The sequence below is a fragment of the Oncorhynchus tshawytscha genome, linkage group LG06 (genome assembly GCF_018296145.1).
Source record: "Oncorhynchus tshawytscha isolate Ot180627B linkage group LG06, Otsh_v2.0, whole genome shotgun sequence".
NCBI classification, from domain to species: domain Eukaryota; kingdom Metazoa; phylum Chordata; class Actinopteri; order Salmoniformes; family Salmonidae; genus Oncorhynchus; species Oncorhynchus tshawytscha.
The window spans coordinates 76,933,267-76,950,911 of NC_056434.1; the positions used below are offsets into that span (position 1 = coordinate 76,933,267).

A 17,645-nucleotide genomic window follows, 5' to 3' on the forward strand; every position below is an offset into this window, starting at 1 on the left:
GATATTCCATAAAAAATCTGCCGTTTCCAGCTACAATAGCCATTTACAACATTAACAATGTCTATACTGTATTTCTGATCAATTTGATGTGATTTTCATGGACAAAAATTTTGCTTTTCTTTCAAAAACAAGGACATTTCTAAGTGACCCCAAACTTTTGAAGAGTAGTGTATATTTTGTATTCTATTTTCTTGTATTATCTATATTATTATTACTCAAGGTAAGAATTTCACTGTACTGTTTTACACATGTATGCCGTGCACATGGCAAATAAACTTTGAAACTTGAATACAAAAAAATGGTTTGTCTAATATTAGAAACTAATGGACTCAAGTTCTTGTTGTCTCCTCTATGGTGCTCTCTCAACCATAAATGTCTTTGTTGTGTTTGTGTATGTACATGACCTCAGCATAATGTCCATTATGTAAGTGCAGTTCAAAAACAATTTCATACCCACCACAAGTACCCGTGGAGGCATCTGCCATAGCGCTGAATGGAAATCACTGTACAGTGTGGAAATGATGCCAATCCTGCTGCCCCCCAATGCAAGCAACCTTTTAGCCACATCAACCAAGCACTATGTACTCTGTGTATGCACTCACTTTAACATCATGCGTCAAGTGATGATGGCAAAACAAAAGCCCACCTCTAACATAGTAGGAGCTCATTGTTCCTTCATGGACACAGGGCTTTGATTAGATCATAACATGAAGACAGTGACAGATGTGAACACAGAAGCAGGGACATGATGAATAAGAAGACAGGTAGACAGAAGCAGACAGGCCTCCACGCCATGAAAAATCAATCCCCCTCTTCTCTTCGTGCCGAAATCTCAAAAAAATACCTGATAGATAGCTACACTGCTTGATAGATACGTCTAACCTTTTGGCGATGCACCGTCTCAATGTAATGGGCCTCAAATTAAAACCTACATCTGAAGATAGCTCTAAGGTAGCAGTTACTATGCTTGTTAAATATTTCAGCATCTGCTGTCTTCGTTTCCTATCACTGTTAAACAAAGTCTCTTGGCCTGTAATCTTTCATGAAAGTTCTCTCCCTGCTTTCCCAATATCTCCTTCTTCCCAATATCTCTAATTCTCCTTGTCTGCTGTAGGCTACAATGCACCTCTGTTTCTTCTAGGATAACGTTTCTCGAGGTTTAATGTTTTTTTTTTATATATATATTTTTTTAGGTTTGTGGATGTTTGCCCCAATTTTTTTTTATTACTACTTCTCCCCCCTAACTGTGTTTATTTTTAGTAAAAGCACTCTATCTTGCAAAGGGGCTATACTAACTCAATAAGAGTTTGGGCAAAAGGAGGGAACATTTGCATACATTTGCATGTCATTAGCACATCAAACCTTCTGACTTGAAAGGGACGCCTTGATTATAAACACCACAAAATTATGTCTCCTTCCTCTCTCTCTCTCTCTCTCTCTCTCTCTCTCTCCTCCCTCTCTCTTGCTCTCTCTCTCTCTTCCTACTTCTTTCTTTCTTTCCCTACCTCTCTTTCTTACATCATCACTGTATGTACATGAATGTATGTGGTTTTCTGCATGTCTAAGTGAGACTATATGAATAAAGTCTGCTGCTTAATGTTATTCCTTAACATCTAATAAACCTTTCTCCATTGCTATGACGACCTCTCTTCAGCCCTCCTGATGACAGCAGTGGGGTTGACAGCCTAGAAGGTAATTGAGAGATAACTACTAGTTGTCAGAGGAAGGTTCAACTAGACAACCATCAGCACAGTTCTCATGTTGAAGAATATCTCTAAAGCGATAAGGATGGATACAGATACAATGCCTGTTCAAGCATGAGACTAAGCTACATCCAAGTGAAGGATGAATGTAATTCAACACGTGAAGTGGGTGTGAGTAGGTGTGAGCATGCAAACACATTTCTCTCTGTCACGCCCTGACCTTAGTATTCTTTGTTTTCTTTATTATTTTGATTAGGTCAGGGTGTGACATGGGTGATATGTGTGTTTTTGTCTTATTCTAGGGTGTTTGTACTGTCTAGGGTTTTTTGTAGATTTATGGGGTTGCTTTCATCTAGGTGTTTATGTTGGTCTATGGTTGCCTAGATTGGTTCTCAATTAGAGTCAGGTGTTTATTGTTGTCTCTGATTGGGAACCATATTTAGGCAGCCATCTTCTTTGGGTATTTCGTGGGTTACTGTCTATGTTATGTTGCACGTTAGCACATTGTTTATATAGCGGTCGCGTTCGTCTTATTTGTTTTTTTGTTTAAGTGTTCTTCGTGTTCTTCATTAAATAAAGAAGAATGTATTCTAACCATGCTGCGCTTTGGTCTACTCCTTATGACGATCGTGACAGAATAACCCACCGACAATGGACCAAGCAGCGTGGTAACGGACAGCAGCAGCAATCAAAGGACTTCTGGACTTGGGAGGAGATTCTGGACGGCAAAGGACCCTGAGCACAGCCAGGGGAACATCGCCGTCCCAAAGCAGAGCTGGAGGCAGCGAAAGCAGAGAGTCGTCGGTATGAGGAGGCAGCACGGCGGCGCGGCTGGAAGCCCGAGTGGCAGCCCCAAAACATTTCTTGGGGAGGGCACACGGGAAATGTGGCGAAGTCAGGTAGGAGACCTGCGCCAGCTCCCCGTGCTTACCATGGAGTGAGAAGGCGTTGTACCGGGCTGGCACCGTGTTATGCGGTGGAGGGCACAGTGTCCCCGGTGCGTGTGCATAGCCCGGTGCGGTACATTCCAGCTCCTCGTATCGGCCGGGCTAGAGTGGGCATCGAGCCAGGTGCCATGAAGCTGGCTCTACGCATCTGGTCTCCAGTGCGTCTCCTCAGGCCGGCATACATGGCACCAGCCTTACGCATGGTGTCCCCGGTTCGCCTGCACAGCCCAGTGCGGGCTATTCCACCTCGCCGCACTGGCCTGGCTACGGGAAGCATTCAACCAGGTAAGTTTGGGCAGGCTCGGTGCTCCAGATCTCCAGTGCGCCTTCTCGGTCCGGTCTTTCCGGTGCCATCTCCATGCACCAGCTCTCCGGTGGCAGCTCCCCGCACCAGGCTTCCTGTGCGTTCCTCCTCCCCGCCCTGAGGTGCGTGTCCTCGGCCCAGTACCACCAGTGCCGGCACCACGCACCAGGCCTACAGTGCACCTCGTCTGTCCTGAGCTGCTAGAGTCTCCCGTCTGCACTGAGCCGCTAGAGTCTCCTGTCTGTCCTGAGCCGCTAGAGTCTCCCATCTGTCCTGAGCCGCTAGAGTCTCCCGTCTATCCTGAGCCGCTAGAGTCTCCCGTCTGTCCTGAGCCGCTAGAGCCTCCCGTCTGTCGTGAGCCGCTAGAGTCTCCCGTCTGTCCTCAGCCGCTAGAGTCTCCCGTCTGTCCTCAGCCACTAGAGTCTCCCGTCTGTCCTCAGCCACTAGAGTCTCCCGTCTGTCCTGAGCCGCTAGAGTCTCCCGTCTGTCCTGAGCCGCTAGAGTCTCCCGTGTGTCCTGAGCCGCTAGAGTCTCCCGTCTGTCCTGAGCCGCTAGAGCCTCCCTTCTGTCCTGAGCCGCTAGAGCCGCCAGTCTGTCGTGAGCCGCTAGAGCCGCCAGTCTGTTCTGAGCCGCTAGAGCTGCCAATCTGTCCTGAGTCGCTAGAGCCGTGAGTCTGTCCTGAGCCGCTAGAGCCGCCAGTCTGTCCTGAGCCGCTAGAGCCGCCAGTCTGTCCTGAGTCGCTAGAGCCGCCAGCCTGTCCTGAGCCGCTAGAGCCGCCAGTCTGTCCTGAGCTGCTAGAGCCGCCGGTCTGTCCTGAGGCGTCAGAGCCGCCAGTCTGTCCTGAGCCGTCAGTCAGCCAGGAGCTGCCAGAGCCGACAGTCAGCCAGGACCTGCCAGAGCCGTCAGTCAGCCAGGACCTGCCAGAGCTGTCAGCCAGCCAGGAGCTGCCAGAGCCGTCAGCCACCCAGGAGCTGCCAGAGCCGTCAGCCAGCCAGGAGCTACCCCTCAGTCTTGAGCTACCCCTCAGTCTTGAGCTACCCCTCAGTCCTGAGCTACCTCTCAGTCCTGAGCTGCCCCTCAGTCCTGAGCTGCCCCTCAGTCCTGAGCTGCCCCTCAGTCCGGAGCTGCCCCTCAGTCCGGAGCTGCCCCTCAGTCCGGAGCTGCCCCTCAGTCCTGAGCTGCCCCTCAGTCCAGTGGGGCCCTTTATTGGGTTGCCAGTCCTAGGTTGGCGGTGAGGGTCGCCGTTCCTAGGAGGTTACAAAAGCGGACTAAGACTATGGTGGAGTGGTGTCCACGTCCAGCACCCGAGCCACCACCTGACCCCCACCTTTAGATTAGGTTTTGTGGCCAGAGGCCGCACCTTTGTGGGGGGATACTGTCACGCCCTGACCTTAGTATTCTTTGTTTTCTTTATTATTTTGGTTAGGTCAGGGTGTGACATGGGTGATATGTCTGTTTTTGTCTTATTCTAGGGTGCTTGTACTGTCTATGGGTTTTTGTAGATTTGTGGGGTTGTTTTCATCTATGTGTTTATGTTGGTCTATGGTTGCCTAGATTGGTTCTCAATTAGAGTCAGGTGTTTATCGTTGTCTCTGATTGGGAACCATATTTAGGCAGCCATCTTTGGGTATTTCGTGGGTTATTGTCTATGTTATGTTGCACATTAGCCCATTATATAGCGGTCACGGTCGTCTTATTCGTTTTGTTGTTTTTGTTTAAGTGTTCTTCATGTTCATTAAATAAAGAAGAATGTATTCTAACCACGCTACGCTTTGGTCTACTCCATACGACGATCGTGACACTCTCTCCTTGTGTTTGTAGCCTACTTAACAAGCAATAACTAGCTTTCCAATGAGTGCAGATAAGGAAGGTCGTTCAAAGGCGCAGAATAATTCCTTTAGTGAGCCTCATGGCCAAAGAACCAAATATTCTGAATCACCTCAGTTGTGGGTGTTAATTGGAAATGCCCTGCTATTTATCAAACCCAGCATGTTAACACCCTTGCACAATTATCTTGTTGAATCATATTAATTAGAAAGAACAATGACGTCAACACTAATCAATTGAAACTTCAAGAGGTGGGGAAATTGCATTCTGACTGAACTCTCGCCTTGAGCAGGAAACAGGCCTGAAATAACACAGTGATCTTAATCTCAGGCTAATCAGGTAGAATGATTAGCCAAAGTGGATTTGTTGGGGAGGGTCATGATAATTTCACGCCCACACATTCCCACCGGTTATTAGAAAAAGGCTCTCTGTCTGTAGTTTGCCTTTACTGCTTTATTAGAAAAAGGCTCTCTGTCTGTAGTTTGCCTTTACTGCTTTATTAGAAAAAGGCTCTCTGTCTGTAGTTTGCCTTTACTGCTTTATTTAGAAAAAGGCTCTCTGTCTGTAGTTTGCCTTTACTGCTTTATTAGAAAAAGGCTCTCTGTCTGTAGTTTGCCTTTACTGCTTTATTAGAAAAAGGCTCTCTGTCTGTAGTTTGCCTTTACTGATTGTAGTCCATATTAAATACAGTATATACTGTACACAAATGCATATACAGTGGCAAGCACACATACTGTATTTATGTGGGAGCTTAGTCACTGTTCAGGTAAGAGGGCAACATCATCTTGGTCGTTGCTCTGAACAGAGGGGTTTCAATTACTGCCATGAAGACCTTTTTCTATAGTGAAACAAGTCTGTGCAGAGAATGAGCCTAGTTTTCGGTTTTGGCAATGAGGCCCTTTATCTACTTCCCCAGAGTTTCATTTTTTTTATTACCAATGCTTATTTGAATTTAAAGGGATATTTATGGATTTTGGCAATGTCAGAAATGTTTATGTCTCTGCTTTCATGTATGATGGAAGTCAGTGGTAGTTTCGTGGCCAATGCTAACTAGTGTTAGCGAAAAGACTATAGACTTCCAGTCATTACGCTAACACTAGTTAGCAATTGCACTAACACTAGTTACAGTAGCAACTTCCTTCAAACTTCACACGGATAAATAAAGGTGTTATCCACAAGTTCATCTAACTCTGACTCATTGCCAAAATCCCAAACTATCACTTTAAACTCAAATAAGCACTGATAATAAAAAATAAATTAAAGAGGTATGACTCCTTACACTTGAGTGTGTTGATCTAACCTTGTACAGAGGGCTGATTACAATAGGCAAGTGAACATCAGGTATTTAATTACCAGTAATTGCATTTGCTTTAATCAGAGTGTCTCTGATATACAAGACTATGAGCATGTGCTCTGCAAACATTACCATACTTAAATCAAAATGCAGATAAAGCTGATTCTACCCTCCCTCTCCTCTGTCTATTCCCATCCCGGTCGTCTCTCCCTCTTCCGTTTTGCTGGCATACTGAGTGTACTTAATCAAGTCTGTGAGGGTTAATTTACAGACACTCTCTGTCTAGCTACAATATTTGGACTCTTATCCTAATTTTCTCCAACCTTGAAAACATGCATCTGCATCAGAAGCACTCATTACTCAGAGAGGGCTCAGGCGAGCCCCCACTGATACACAATCAATTTCACGCTCCGATGGCATTAAGAACAGACAAGAAAAAGAGGGGAGATGTTTCCATTTTTTTTTACTGAAGCAGATGGGTTTTTCATGCAGCCGGGATACAGACAGGGAGCAGAATGGATCTGCTGTTTGTTTACCACTCATGGCGCGCGCGCACACACACACACACACACACACACACACACACACACACACACACACACACACACACACACACACACACACACACACACACACACACACACACACACACACACACACACACACACACACACACACACACACACACACACACAAAAAAACAAGGCTTACCCATCAAGGCTGACTATATGGAATAACAGGGAGTCAAAAAACAGTACACCACATAATACAATTGTCCCCCTCCATATACTGGACACACTCTTGTGCTCAGGTGCATTGTGAGTACTCAGGAGTTCCCTGTGGAAATTATCAGGTGAGGGAAAGAGAGGTTAAATATTTAAAACGAGCAGCTTCACTTAATGTCCTCTAGGCTGGCGTCAATCAAATCACTGTCTGACGTCCCTGAACACACATGGAAATTCCAGGGTTATGGTAAGTGTGAATTGAGAAATGTTGAGAGAATTGGAATTGAATCCTTCTCAATGTCTATGGCAACAGTACACAGTTAGAAAACCATCAGGAAGGAAGATCCGAACACATACAGATGTAGGATCTTCATTTGAGCCAATTTGCTAGAGCAGGAAAAAAATCCTACAGCAAGAGGAAATGTGAATTATTATAATTAATGGACATTTTTGTAGGGGTTGATACATTTCAATTTCGAAATTTCTAAGAGGAAATTAAAAACTTCAGGAGCCTTTTTAAACCTCAAATATGTTATCAAATTAAGATTCTATATCTGTGTGTTTTCCTTCCCTCCCTCTTCGCCCTGATCTTTGGTGGAGTGTAAAAAAAACTGTTTTCTGGAACAGCAGTTTGCTCCAGGAGTTACTCTGCTTGTTATCTAACTCAAATGTCAATCGAGATGATGAGTGCTGTCAGACATGACTGAAAGGAGCCCAAACTTTCTCAGAAAAACAGTATATCATTATTTGATAGAGAATGCAGTTTTTTTTTGCCAGAGGCTGCACAACACTGATTGTCCTCATAGGATGTCCTCGGGGCATAGGACTTGTCCTTTGGAGTGAAACCGTTGCAATGAACCAAGTCATTGACTTAAATGAAGCTAAGGCTTCACATGCCTAGTTCTCAGAAATCATTTTCTCAGCCCTTTTATCATGGACACAGACTCCTCGACACCACTACCGTTCCAATCCCCCACATCAGTCTAAAATAAAACGTAAGAACTCAAAGTAGTTGTAGGCCTAGTTACTTTGTGTAAGCCCAAGACACCAGAGTCCTGCCCATACTGCTATCCCTCAGTGCAACTGATCAATGAATAACAAATGGCTTGGTGAGGCAATAGAAAAGACAGCCATCTGTTTAGATTTTCTCTACATTGATCTTAGCCTGGTCCCAGATCTGTTTGTGCTTTTGCCTACTCCATTGTCATTGTCAGGGAAAAGAAACAGACTGGCAACAAGGCTACTAAATTCTTGCTCAGCGTGCTGGATATTTTGTAAAACTGCAGACTGACTGTCTGCGTCAAGTGTGTGTCTGTGTGAGCATGTGTGTGTGTGTGTAAGCGCGTGTGTGTAAGTGTGTGTGTAAGTATGTGTGTGTGTGTGAGAGAAAGATAAGCCAGAAGGCATGTACATGTAAAGTTCTCTCCAGTAAGCTTAGGTTTTGTAACATGTTTGCAATGTATGTTGGAAGCAATATTTAATTGCACCAAAATTATGCTGAAGTTTGATCATTCATTTCAGATAAAACCCCTTTTCTACCAGGGAGAAGCAAACAGCCCCAACTGCATGGCGTCTCAGCCTCAGTAATATTGGCAGGGGCTTTGCAGGGATCTCAGCTCTCGTTTCCAACCTGCACTGCCGCACAGTGACAGATGGGATTGCCTTTTTCCGTTCCACGGCAGCGAGGAAGGCTTAACGTCTTCTTGTTACTAACTAGACGGAGGCCCTTACAGTCGGTTGACGCTGAAAAATAAATCGAATTCCCGCCCCAAAGATATAATAAATAAACACGGTTGTGTGTTCAAGCCCTGGGTCTCTCTTATCTTAGACCAAGCCTGGCCTGGCTGACACACAATTAGGGACTGATTGTTATTCAAGTAACCACTAGGGGGTGGAGGAGAGAGAGAGAGAGAGAGAGAGAGAGAGAGAGAGAGAGAGAGAGGAGAGAGAGAGAGAGAGAGAGAGAGAGAGAGAGAGAGAGAGAGAGAGAGAGAGAGAGAGAGAGAGAGAGAGAGAGAGAGAGAGAGAGAGAGAGAGAGAGAGAGAGAGAGAGAGAGAGAGAGAGAGAGAGAGAGAGAGAGACCACAAAACAAAGCAACACTTTTTTATTGAAATTCATAACAAAATAAAAATACAAGTTGCATTACTTGCCTCAGAGAGAGTTCATCCCCTCCGGTTGACAAACAACATCTTTGTTCACTAAAGCTGTCATTACAGTCAATAACTGTAATTTCAATGTGAAACCAACTGAAACTGTTCAACATTAGCTGTGTTTAGCTAGCAAATGTGTTGCTAGCTTGGTTATCTCCTTGCTAGCTATCTAGTTGATCAAACAGAGCTGGCAATTGAATTTTGTCTAAACCAAAACGGTTGGATACACAAATAATAATAATAATTTGTGAAATCACAATGTAATGCAGTAGATGACATGGGGTGAGTTTAAAGTTCTCAAACCATATGACAGAAGCAGCTTTAATTTGATTGGCTGTTGCATGCCATTTTAATCACGTTTGAGTTGCTATAAGTAACAGCAAAGTTGCTTGAGATGATGTTACTCGTAACCTGCAACTGCAACTAAAAATGCGTGACAGTTGCTTCGTGTAACCCCAGCCTATCAGTAGTAAATGGTGGTTTGATAAACTGAATTAATAGTTTGGGATGCGGTTTTCAGCTACTTTGAGACTTAGGGAAAGGGAGTTGATTGTTAATTTATGATTCTATGGAAAATTGTTGAGTTGAGGATTGTGGCTTATGGTAGAGAAATTAACATCTGTTGGACATTCCTGCAGTCAGCATGCCAATTGCACGCTCCCGCAAAACTTGAGACATCTGTGGCATTGTGTTGTGTGGCAAAATGTCAAATTTTAGAGTGGCCTTTTATTGTCAGCAGCAAAGGAGAAATACTCACTAACAGAAATGTAAACAAATTTGTATACAACAATTTAGGGAAATATGCTTTTTGTGTGTATGGATGTTTTATGGTTTCAGCTCATGAAACATGGGACCAACACTTTACATGTTGGTTTATATTTTAGTCAGTGTACATTCTCATTCTTCCATTTCAGATGCACTGCAGTGTTCTGTCCCTGACCCTCTCAGTCTGCTGAGGCTATTGCCTAGGGATTGTTCAATGATATACCCTTACACGTGCAGCTAGAATAGTAATTCATTAACAATGTTGAGAGATGAAACTGAAATGGTAATAATATTACTTCATTGACTGGCCTTTGACTGGAAACCATGCTGATAGACCTGATTGTTGAGAGTGCTTTCATTTCAAAGGCAAATAACAACCAATAATTGTATCATTTTTCCCCAATAATCAAATCAGCCCTATCTCACTTAATGTTATAGAAATCATCCACACCCAGTATCTGGAATCACTGTATAACATACAACACAGTTACAGTGACTCCATGTTCTTTTTGATGCAAGGGATGTTTTATGTATTTAGGACCAAGGGACATTCCCATCCCTTAAACTTAATAGAAATAACAAAGATAATAAAATAAAATAAAATTGTGTTATTGCAGGTATAGCGAAATACTTGTAATATATATATATATAGATACATATTTTTATAGAATACAGTGTATACATATGAAATGACTAAAGCAGTATGTAAACATTATATCAACATCATTAAAGTGACTCGTGTTCCATTATTAAAGTGACCAGTGATTCCAAGTCGTTGTATATAGGACAGCAGCCTCTAAGATGCAGGGCTGCGTAACCGAGTGGAAGCCGGCTAGTGATGGCTATTTAACAGTCTGATGGACTTAAGATAAAAGTTGTTTTTCATTATCTCGGTCCCAGCTTTGATGCACCTGTGTTGACCTCGCCTTCTGGATGATAGCGGGGTGAACAGGCCGTGGCTCGGTTGATTGATGTCCTTTTTGGCCTTCCTGTGACATCAGGTGCTGTAGATGTCCTGGAGGGCAGGTAGTTTGCCCCCGGTGATGCGTTGGGCAGACCGCACCATCAGGGTGCTTTCGGAGGAACCTAACCCTTGATGTGGAACTCTCCATCTCCCATCTGGTGCGAAGAATAATATTTTCAAGCCTTTACTGTCCGCTTGTATCAATGTGTTCAAGGCCCAGCAGCCTGCACTGCAATCTCGGCCTCCGACAGTCTCCAGCAGTCCTTTCAGACTGTGTTGCCATGGCAACAGGTGGCAACGAAGAACAACCACCACCTGATTGGTCTTGAAAATATACCTAAAGTTATAGTACTCCGACTTGGAGAGGACAGGTTTATGAACAGGAGGCACTGTTTTGATGCCAGTGCACCTCCATCTTGACACTCCCCTGACTGTTGTATTGGGCATGTCCAATGTTGAGAAAATGTCTCAGTCCCTGGAGCAAAAACGTTGTGCTATCCAGGAGCACGAGTACAGGACATTAATAAGCGGCTCCCAAACGTTTTAAACCACCATCAGGAAATATTGAATTTCATAGTTTGTATGAGATTCAATGACATTATGAAGGGCAGCCCAGAACAGCTGAAGATGGATTTTAAACAACTGATTGTGTCACGCCCTGACCTTAGAGATCCTTTTTATTCTCTATTTTGGTTAGGTCAGGGTGTGATTAGGGTGGGCAATCTAGTTTTCCTATTTATTTGTTTGGCCTGGTATGGTTCCCAATCAGAGGCAGCTGTCTATCGTTGTCTCTGATTGGGGATCATACTTAGGCAACCTTTTTCCCACCTTAGTTTGTGGGATCTTGATTTTGTATAGTTCCTGTGTATCCTGCTGTCACGGTCGTCATAATGAGGAGACCAAGGCCCAGCATGATAAGCGTACATAACTCTTTTAATTAAAGAGAGAACACTGAACAAAACTATACAAAACAACAAAACGAACCGTGAAGCTACGTATATGACAATTGCATACAGGCAACTAAACATAGAATAACAACCCACAAACTATCCAAGGAATATGGCTACCTAAATATGGTCCCCAATCAGAGACAACGATAAACAGCTGCCTCTGATTGAGAACCAATCCAGGCAACTATAGACATAAAAATACCTAGACTAGAAAACCCCATAAACATACAAAAAACCCTAGACAATACGAAAACTACACAAACCACCCTTGTCACACCCTGACCTAACCAAATAATAAAGAAAACAAAGATAACTAAGGTCAGGGCGTGACACCTGCAGAACTTCACGTTCGTTTTGTATTTTGTTGTTTTTTCGGTGTTCATTTTAATAAAAGTAAGATGTTCGCCTACCACGCTGCACCTTGGTCTCCTCATTCAAACGACGAGCGTAACAGATTGGGTCACTGCTTGACACCAACAAACTCCCCATAATATATGGCCCTTTGCCCTCCCTAAATCGTGGCATTGAACGTTTCAGCAGACTTTTAACCCTCCATAACTGGCTACGAGACTACTGCAGCTCTGTGGGTATAACATGTATTGACAATTTTGATACCTTCTGGAAACAAAGCTCATTTTAGAAGGAGGAAGGGATCCAAACAAATCATTTGGGTTCCTGGATCCTTTCACAGCATTATAAGGCTGCGTTGAGACAACGACTTATCAATGACCCAAGCCCAGCTCAGTTAATCCAAACCATTGTGTCTCTGAGTTGTCATAATGCTTCAGCAAATGTACATTATCCCAGGGGCATTGGAAGACACAATGTAAGTAACCTAATTACTGCCCTGAATGTCTCTGCTGATCCCACTACTATTGTATACAGTAATCATGTGCCTATGAACCAGAGTGATGCTGTAGGCACTGAGGCGGTGTGCCCTAGTAGGAAGTCCACTGTGTGCAGCTCACCCTGACCTAACATAAATAGCATGAGCATGTCCACTTCTGCTAAGCTTCCTAGTAAAGCAATGAAAATAATCAAGCATCCCAGAAAAGTGCAAAAAATAGCTCACGTTAACATATGTAGCCTAAGAAACAAGGTTCATGAAGTCAATAACTTGCTAGAAACTCACTTAGATAAGTACAGTGGTAGCAATACATGGTTATAACATCTACAGAAATTACAAACATGACAATGGGGGTGGTGTTGGGGTCTATAATAAGAACCACATTATTGTAAAGAGGATCTCATGTTAAATACTGTTGAAGTAATTTTGATACATGTTCATCTGCTTAACCTAAAGCCCATTATTGTGGGAATCTGCTATAGACCATCAAGTGTTAACAGTCAGTATCTTGATAATATGTGCGAAATGCTTGATAATGTATGTGATATCAACAGAGAGGTATATTTTCTGGGTGATTTCAGTATTGAATGGCTTTCATTAAGCTGCCCACTCAACAAAAATATTCAAACTGTAACCAGTGCCTGCGACAGTGCTTGTGATCAACATGTATTGATCACATATTTACAAATGCTGCAGAAATTTTGCTTTAATGCAGTGTCCAAATCCATCAGATGTAGTGATCACAATATAGTAACCATATCTAGGAAAACCAAGGTTCCAAAGGCTGGGCCTAGTAGAGTGTATAAGAGGTCATACAATACGTTTTTTACGTTTTTTTTTTGGGGGGGGGGGTCTATCAACAATGACAATCCACCGGGGTCTGACAAATTGGATGGAAAATTATGAGGATTATAGCAGACAATATTGCCAATCCTATTTGCCATATCTTCAATTTAAGCCTACTAGAAAGTGTGTGCCCTCAAGCCTTCAGGGAAGCAAAAGTCATTCCGCTACCTAAGAAAAGTAAGGCCCCCTTTACTGGCTCATGCAGCCAACCAATCAACCTGTTACCAACCCTTAGTACATTTTCTGAAAAAAATAGTGGTTGACCAGATAGAATGCTATTTTACAGTAAACAAATTGACAACAGACTTTCAGCACGATAATAGGGAAGGACATTCATTAAGCACATCACTTACACAAATGACTGGTGAAATTTATGATAAAAAGATTGTGGAGGTTATTTTGTTAGACTTCAGTGTGACTTTTGACATTATCAGTCATAGTCTGCTGCTGGAAAAATGTTATGGCTTTACACCCCCTACTATATTGTGGATAAAGAGTTACTGTACCTGTCTAATAGAACACAGAGGGTGTTCTTTAATGGAACCCCCTCCAACATAATCCAGGTAGAATCAGGAATTCCTCAGGGCAGCTGTATTGGCCCCTTACTTTTTTCAATCTTCACTAAATGACATACTACTGCCTTTGGGTAAAGTGTGTCTATGTATGCGGATGACTCAACAATATAAACGTCAGCTACTACAGCAACTGAAATGACTGCAACACATAAAAAATAGTTGCAGTTCATTTCAGCATGGGTGGCAAGGAATAAGTTAGTCCTAAATATTTCAAAAAGTAAAAGAATTGTATTTGGGACAAATCATTCACTAATTCCTAAACCTCAACTAAATCTTGTAATAAATAATGTGGAAACCTTCCATCACATAGCATCAACAATCCTGGGATTATATAGATCATTGGGCCATACCTGAGGTGAGTTTTGACCCGAGTCAAATAACCATAAAGTAGCACTGTCTAAAACCCAGAAAATCCACTACTCTCTGAGATTCCCTTTGATGTGTTTGTGACTGTGTGTGTGTAGTACTCTTGGCAGCATTACTTCTGTGTGACATACTTTCAGAGAATTGCCATGGCTGGCACAGTAACAACTCAGCATTAAAACATCAGGCCTTCGGTGACCTGGTCCCTTCAGAGCAGGTGACATAACAGAAGTCTTTGAACAGCCAGCCGACTGGAATTTTTCAGGTTATGATTTGGAAGGAGTTTGTTCTGGGATGTAATTAGAGAGGCCCAGTGTTTGAAAAGGCTAAGTGCCTCCGAGTAGTAGTCAAATAAGTACAACAACAATTACAATTCAAACGTGGACCATGTTCTCTTAATTTCTTGGCTCATCAATTAGGAATATTAACTTATTCATTCCTCTATGCCATTGTAACTTGAGGTGGGTAAATTGTGAAGAACCTGTTCCAATGATCACTTGCACTCAGAAATGTCTTTGCTGAAATGCACAGGAGGTCTTAGATTTCAAGCTTTGAATTACAAGTGTTGCACACGATTGTAGTTGTTTTCTCTGACCACCCTTTGGGGGCAAACTTCTGTAAAAATGCCACTTTAAATCTGACAGAAAAGGGACTCTATGCACCACAGCTGGTCAACTAATAGTCACCATCAAACTCACCACCTCACAGACATGGTCCCAGATACTGTTTCTTGGAAAAAATAATTTGGAACACTTATCAGTCTATAACAGTAGACTCTCTCAATCTACCCACTCTAATGCCTCTTTCACACACACACACACACACACACACACACACACACACACACACACACACACACACACACACACACACACACACACACACACACACACACACACACACACACACACACACAGACACACACACACACACACTCACACACACACACACACACACACACACACACACACACTCACACACACACACACAGTCTCCGCACCTGCAGTGTTTGTGTGGTCCACTCAGCGTCTCGATGACGAAGCATTCTCCATCGTTCAAGCAGTAGGCCAGGTCCTTCTCGTGACATTGCTTGAAATGCTCTGAGACCAATGGAGGAATGGTGGGTGATGCTGCAGGGAAAATAGAGAGATGACAGGAAAGGGAGACCGAGAAAGAGAGAGAAAAAAGAAAGAGATAATGTTAGTAAAAAAAAACAAGGAACACACTTCATTAGTTCAAATTCACACGATAAGACATGTGTTTCCTATCCAAGACTGAGTCGTAAACGACCATGCACACCACGTGTCACAAATGCAATACATAGGACTCAACAAGGCACTCCAAGAAAATAACAAATCCTCCCAACAAATTCCCCCGAAATGCCCAATAATGCCAAGCCGCGCTCTGCTGCAGCAGGAGTGGCCATGTGAGTGTTTTCCTATTTGCCTCCTCTGCAGGTTTCAGTAGAAGTGAAAGTGAACGTGCTGTAATACACTGTATGGAAAGTTAATACAAGGCCCAGAGTGTTTGCCCAGCTCCTGGTACATCACTGAGAGAAGATGAATGAGGAATTCGGATAATCTGACCTGCTGTGAATGTCTACAGCGTTTGGAACCTGACTCCTCTCAATTATCAATAACACCAAGCCTGATGTACACAGAGCTTACGCTGTGGGGAGAATATCAACTTTGCCTAAGTGATGACAGTTCTATTAAAAAGCTAGGCCATGCCTCAATGGTCCTTCATACATGGGGAGTTAGCCTAGCTAAACTGGAGTTGAGCCGTGCTGTTGTGTTTTTCATTTTACGTATGCTGTTTATTATACAGTGACAGTACACATTAGTCAACATTTCAGCTTACAAATCCATGTAAATGCGTTGGAGTTACGTAGCTAAGGAACCAATTTACATCTGTAGTCCTGCAAAGAGTTGTAAGTTAGCAGACCTAGGTTGAAATAGTATTTGTTTTCTTTCAATTACTTTCATTACACTTGATTGAGCTTGTGTGGTGCAATATAACCAATGAATTATAACCTAAAGTGCAAATCCCACCCATATTTAGACAGTATTTGAAACAAAACAACTCCTGAGGATTTAGTTCATCACACCTGGGCCTGTATCCACAAAGCGTCTCATAGTAGAAAATGGATCATAAGTGCTGAGAATAGAGACATTTTACTCCTACTCTTATGGATAAAGCTATGCATGAAGCCTCTTTAGTCAGAAGAATCCCACCTAGTCTACAGACATTTACGACACCTCATGAGCTGTCCTAATCAGTTAAGTGTTACCAGCAGGTGTCTTAATAGTAGAACATTGCAGCAAGTCAGTGGTTCCGGTGCCACATACAATTGCTTTGAAGTTGTTTCTATATGATCATATTTCTACACTGAACAGAAATATAAATGCAACATGTAAAGTGTTGGTCCGATGTTTCATAAGCTGAAATAAAAGATCCCAGAAATGTCTTGTATGCACAAAAGCGTATTTCTCTCAAATTGTGTTATTCTGTTTGTGAGCATTTCTCATTGCCAAGATAATCCATCCACCTGACAGTTGTGGCATATCAAGAAGCTGATTAAACAACATGATCATTGCACAGGTGCACTTTTTTTCACAACCACAGGCCATGTGTATGGGCAAATGGTTTTAAGATGTCAACATTCATTCATTCTGAACAGTGCCCCATGGTGGTATGGGCAGGCATAAGCTATGGACAACGAACATAATTGCATTTTATCCATGACAATTTGAATGCATAGAGATCCCCTGACGAGATCCTGAGGCCTATTGTCGTGCTACTCATCTGCTGCCATCAACTCATGTTTCTGCATGATAATGCATGGCCCCATGTCGCAAGGATCTGTACTCAATTTCTGGAAGCTAAAAATGTCCCAGTTCTTCCATGGCCTGCATACTCACCAGACATGTTACCCATTGAGCATGTTTGGGATGCTCTGGATTGACGTGTATGATAGCGTGTTCCAGTTCCCGCCAATATTCAGCAACTTCACACAAACATTGAAGGGACAACATTTCACAGGTGACAATCAACAGCCTGATAAACTCCAATGATAAGGAGATGTGCCACACTGCATGAGGCAAATGGTGCCTACACCAGATTTGTTATTTAACTAGGTAAGTCAGTTAAGAACAAATTATTATTTACAATGACAGCCTACCCCGGCCAAACCCTCCCGACGCTGGGCCAATTGTGCGCCACCATATGGACTCCTGATCACAGCTGGTTGTGATACAGCCCGGGATCGAACCCAGGTCTGTAGTGAAGCATCTAGCACTGCGATGCAGTGCCTTAGACCACTGCGCCACTCAGGATACTGACTGTTTTTTAAGAAGTATCTGTGACCAGCGGATGCATGCCTGT

General features: G+C 43.1%; 1 protein-coding gene across 2 annotated transcripts in view; it reads right to left on the reverse strand.

Annotated features, from left to right (window-relative positions):
• LOC112253118 (pro-neuregulin-3, membrane-bound isoform) overlaps positions 1–17,645 on the reverse strand; it is a 394,019-nt gene that overhangs the window by 144,890 nt on the left and 231,484 nt on the right. For both annotated transcript variants that reach the window (XM_042323631.1, XM_024425051.2), the window contains one exon: positions 15,262–15,391. In XM_042323631.1, coding sequence (XP_042179565.1) covers positions 15,262–15,391 — 130 coding nt within the window. The remainder of the gene's footprint in view (positions 1–15,261; positions 15,392–17,645) is intronic.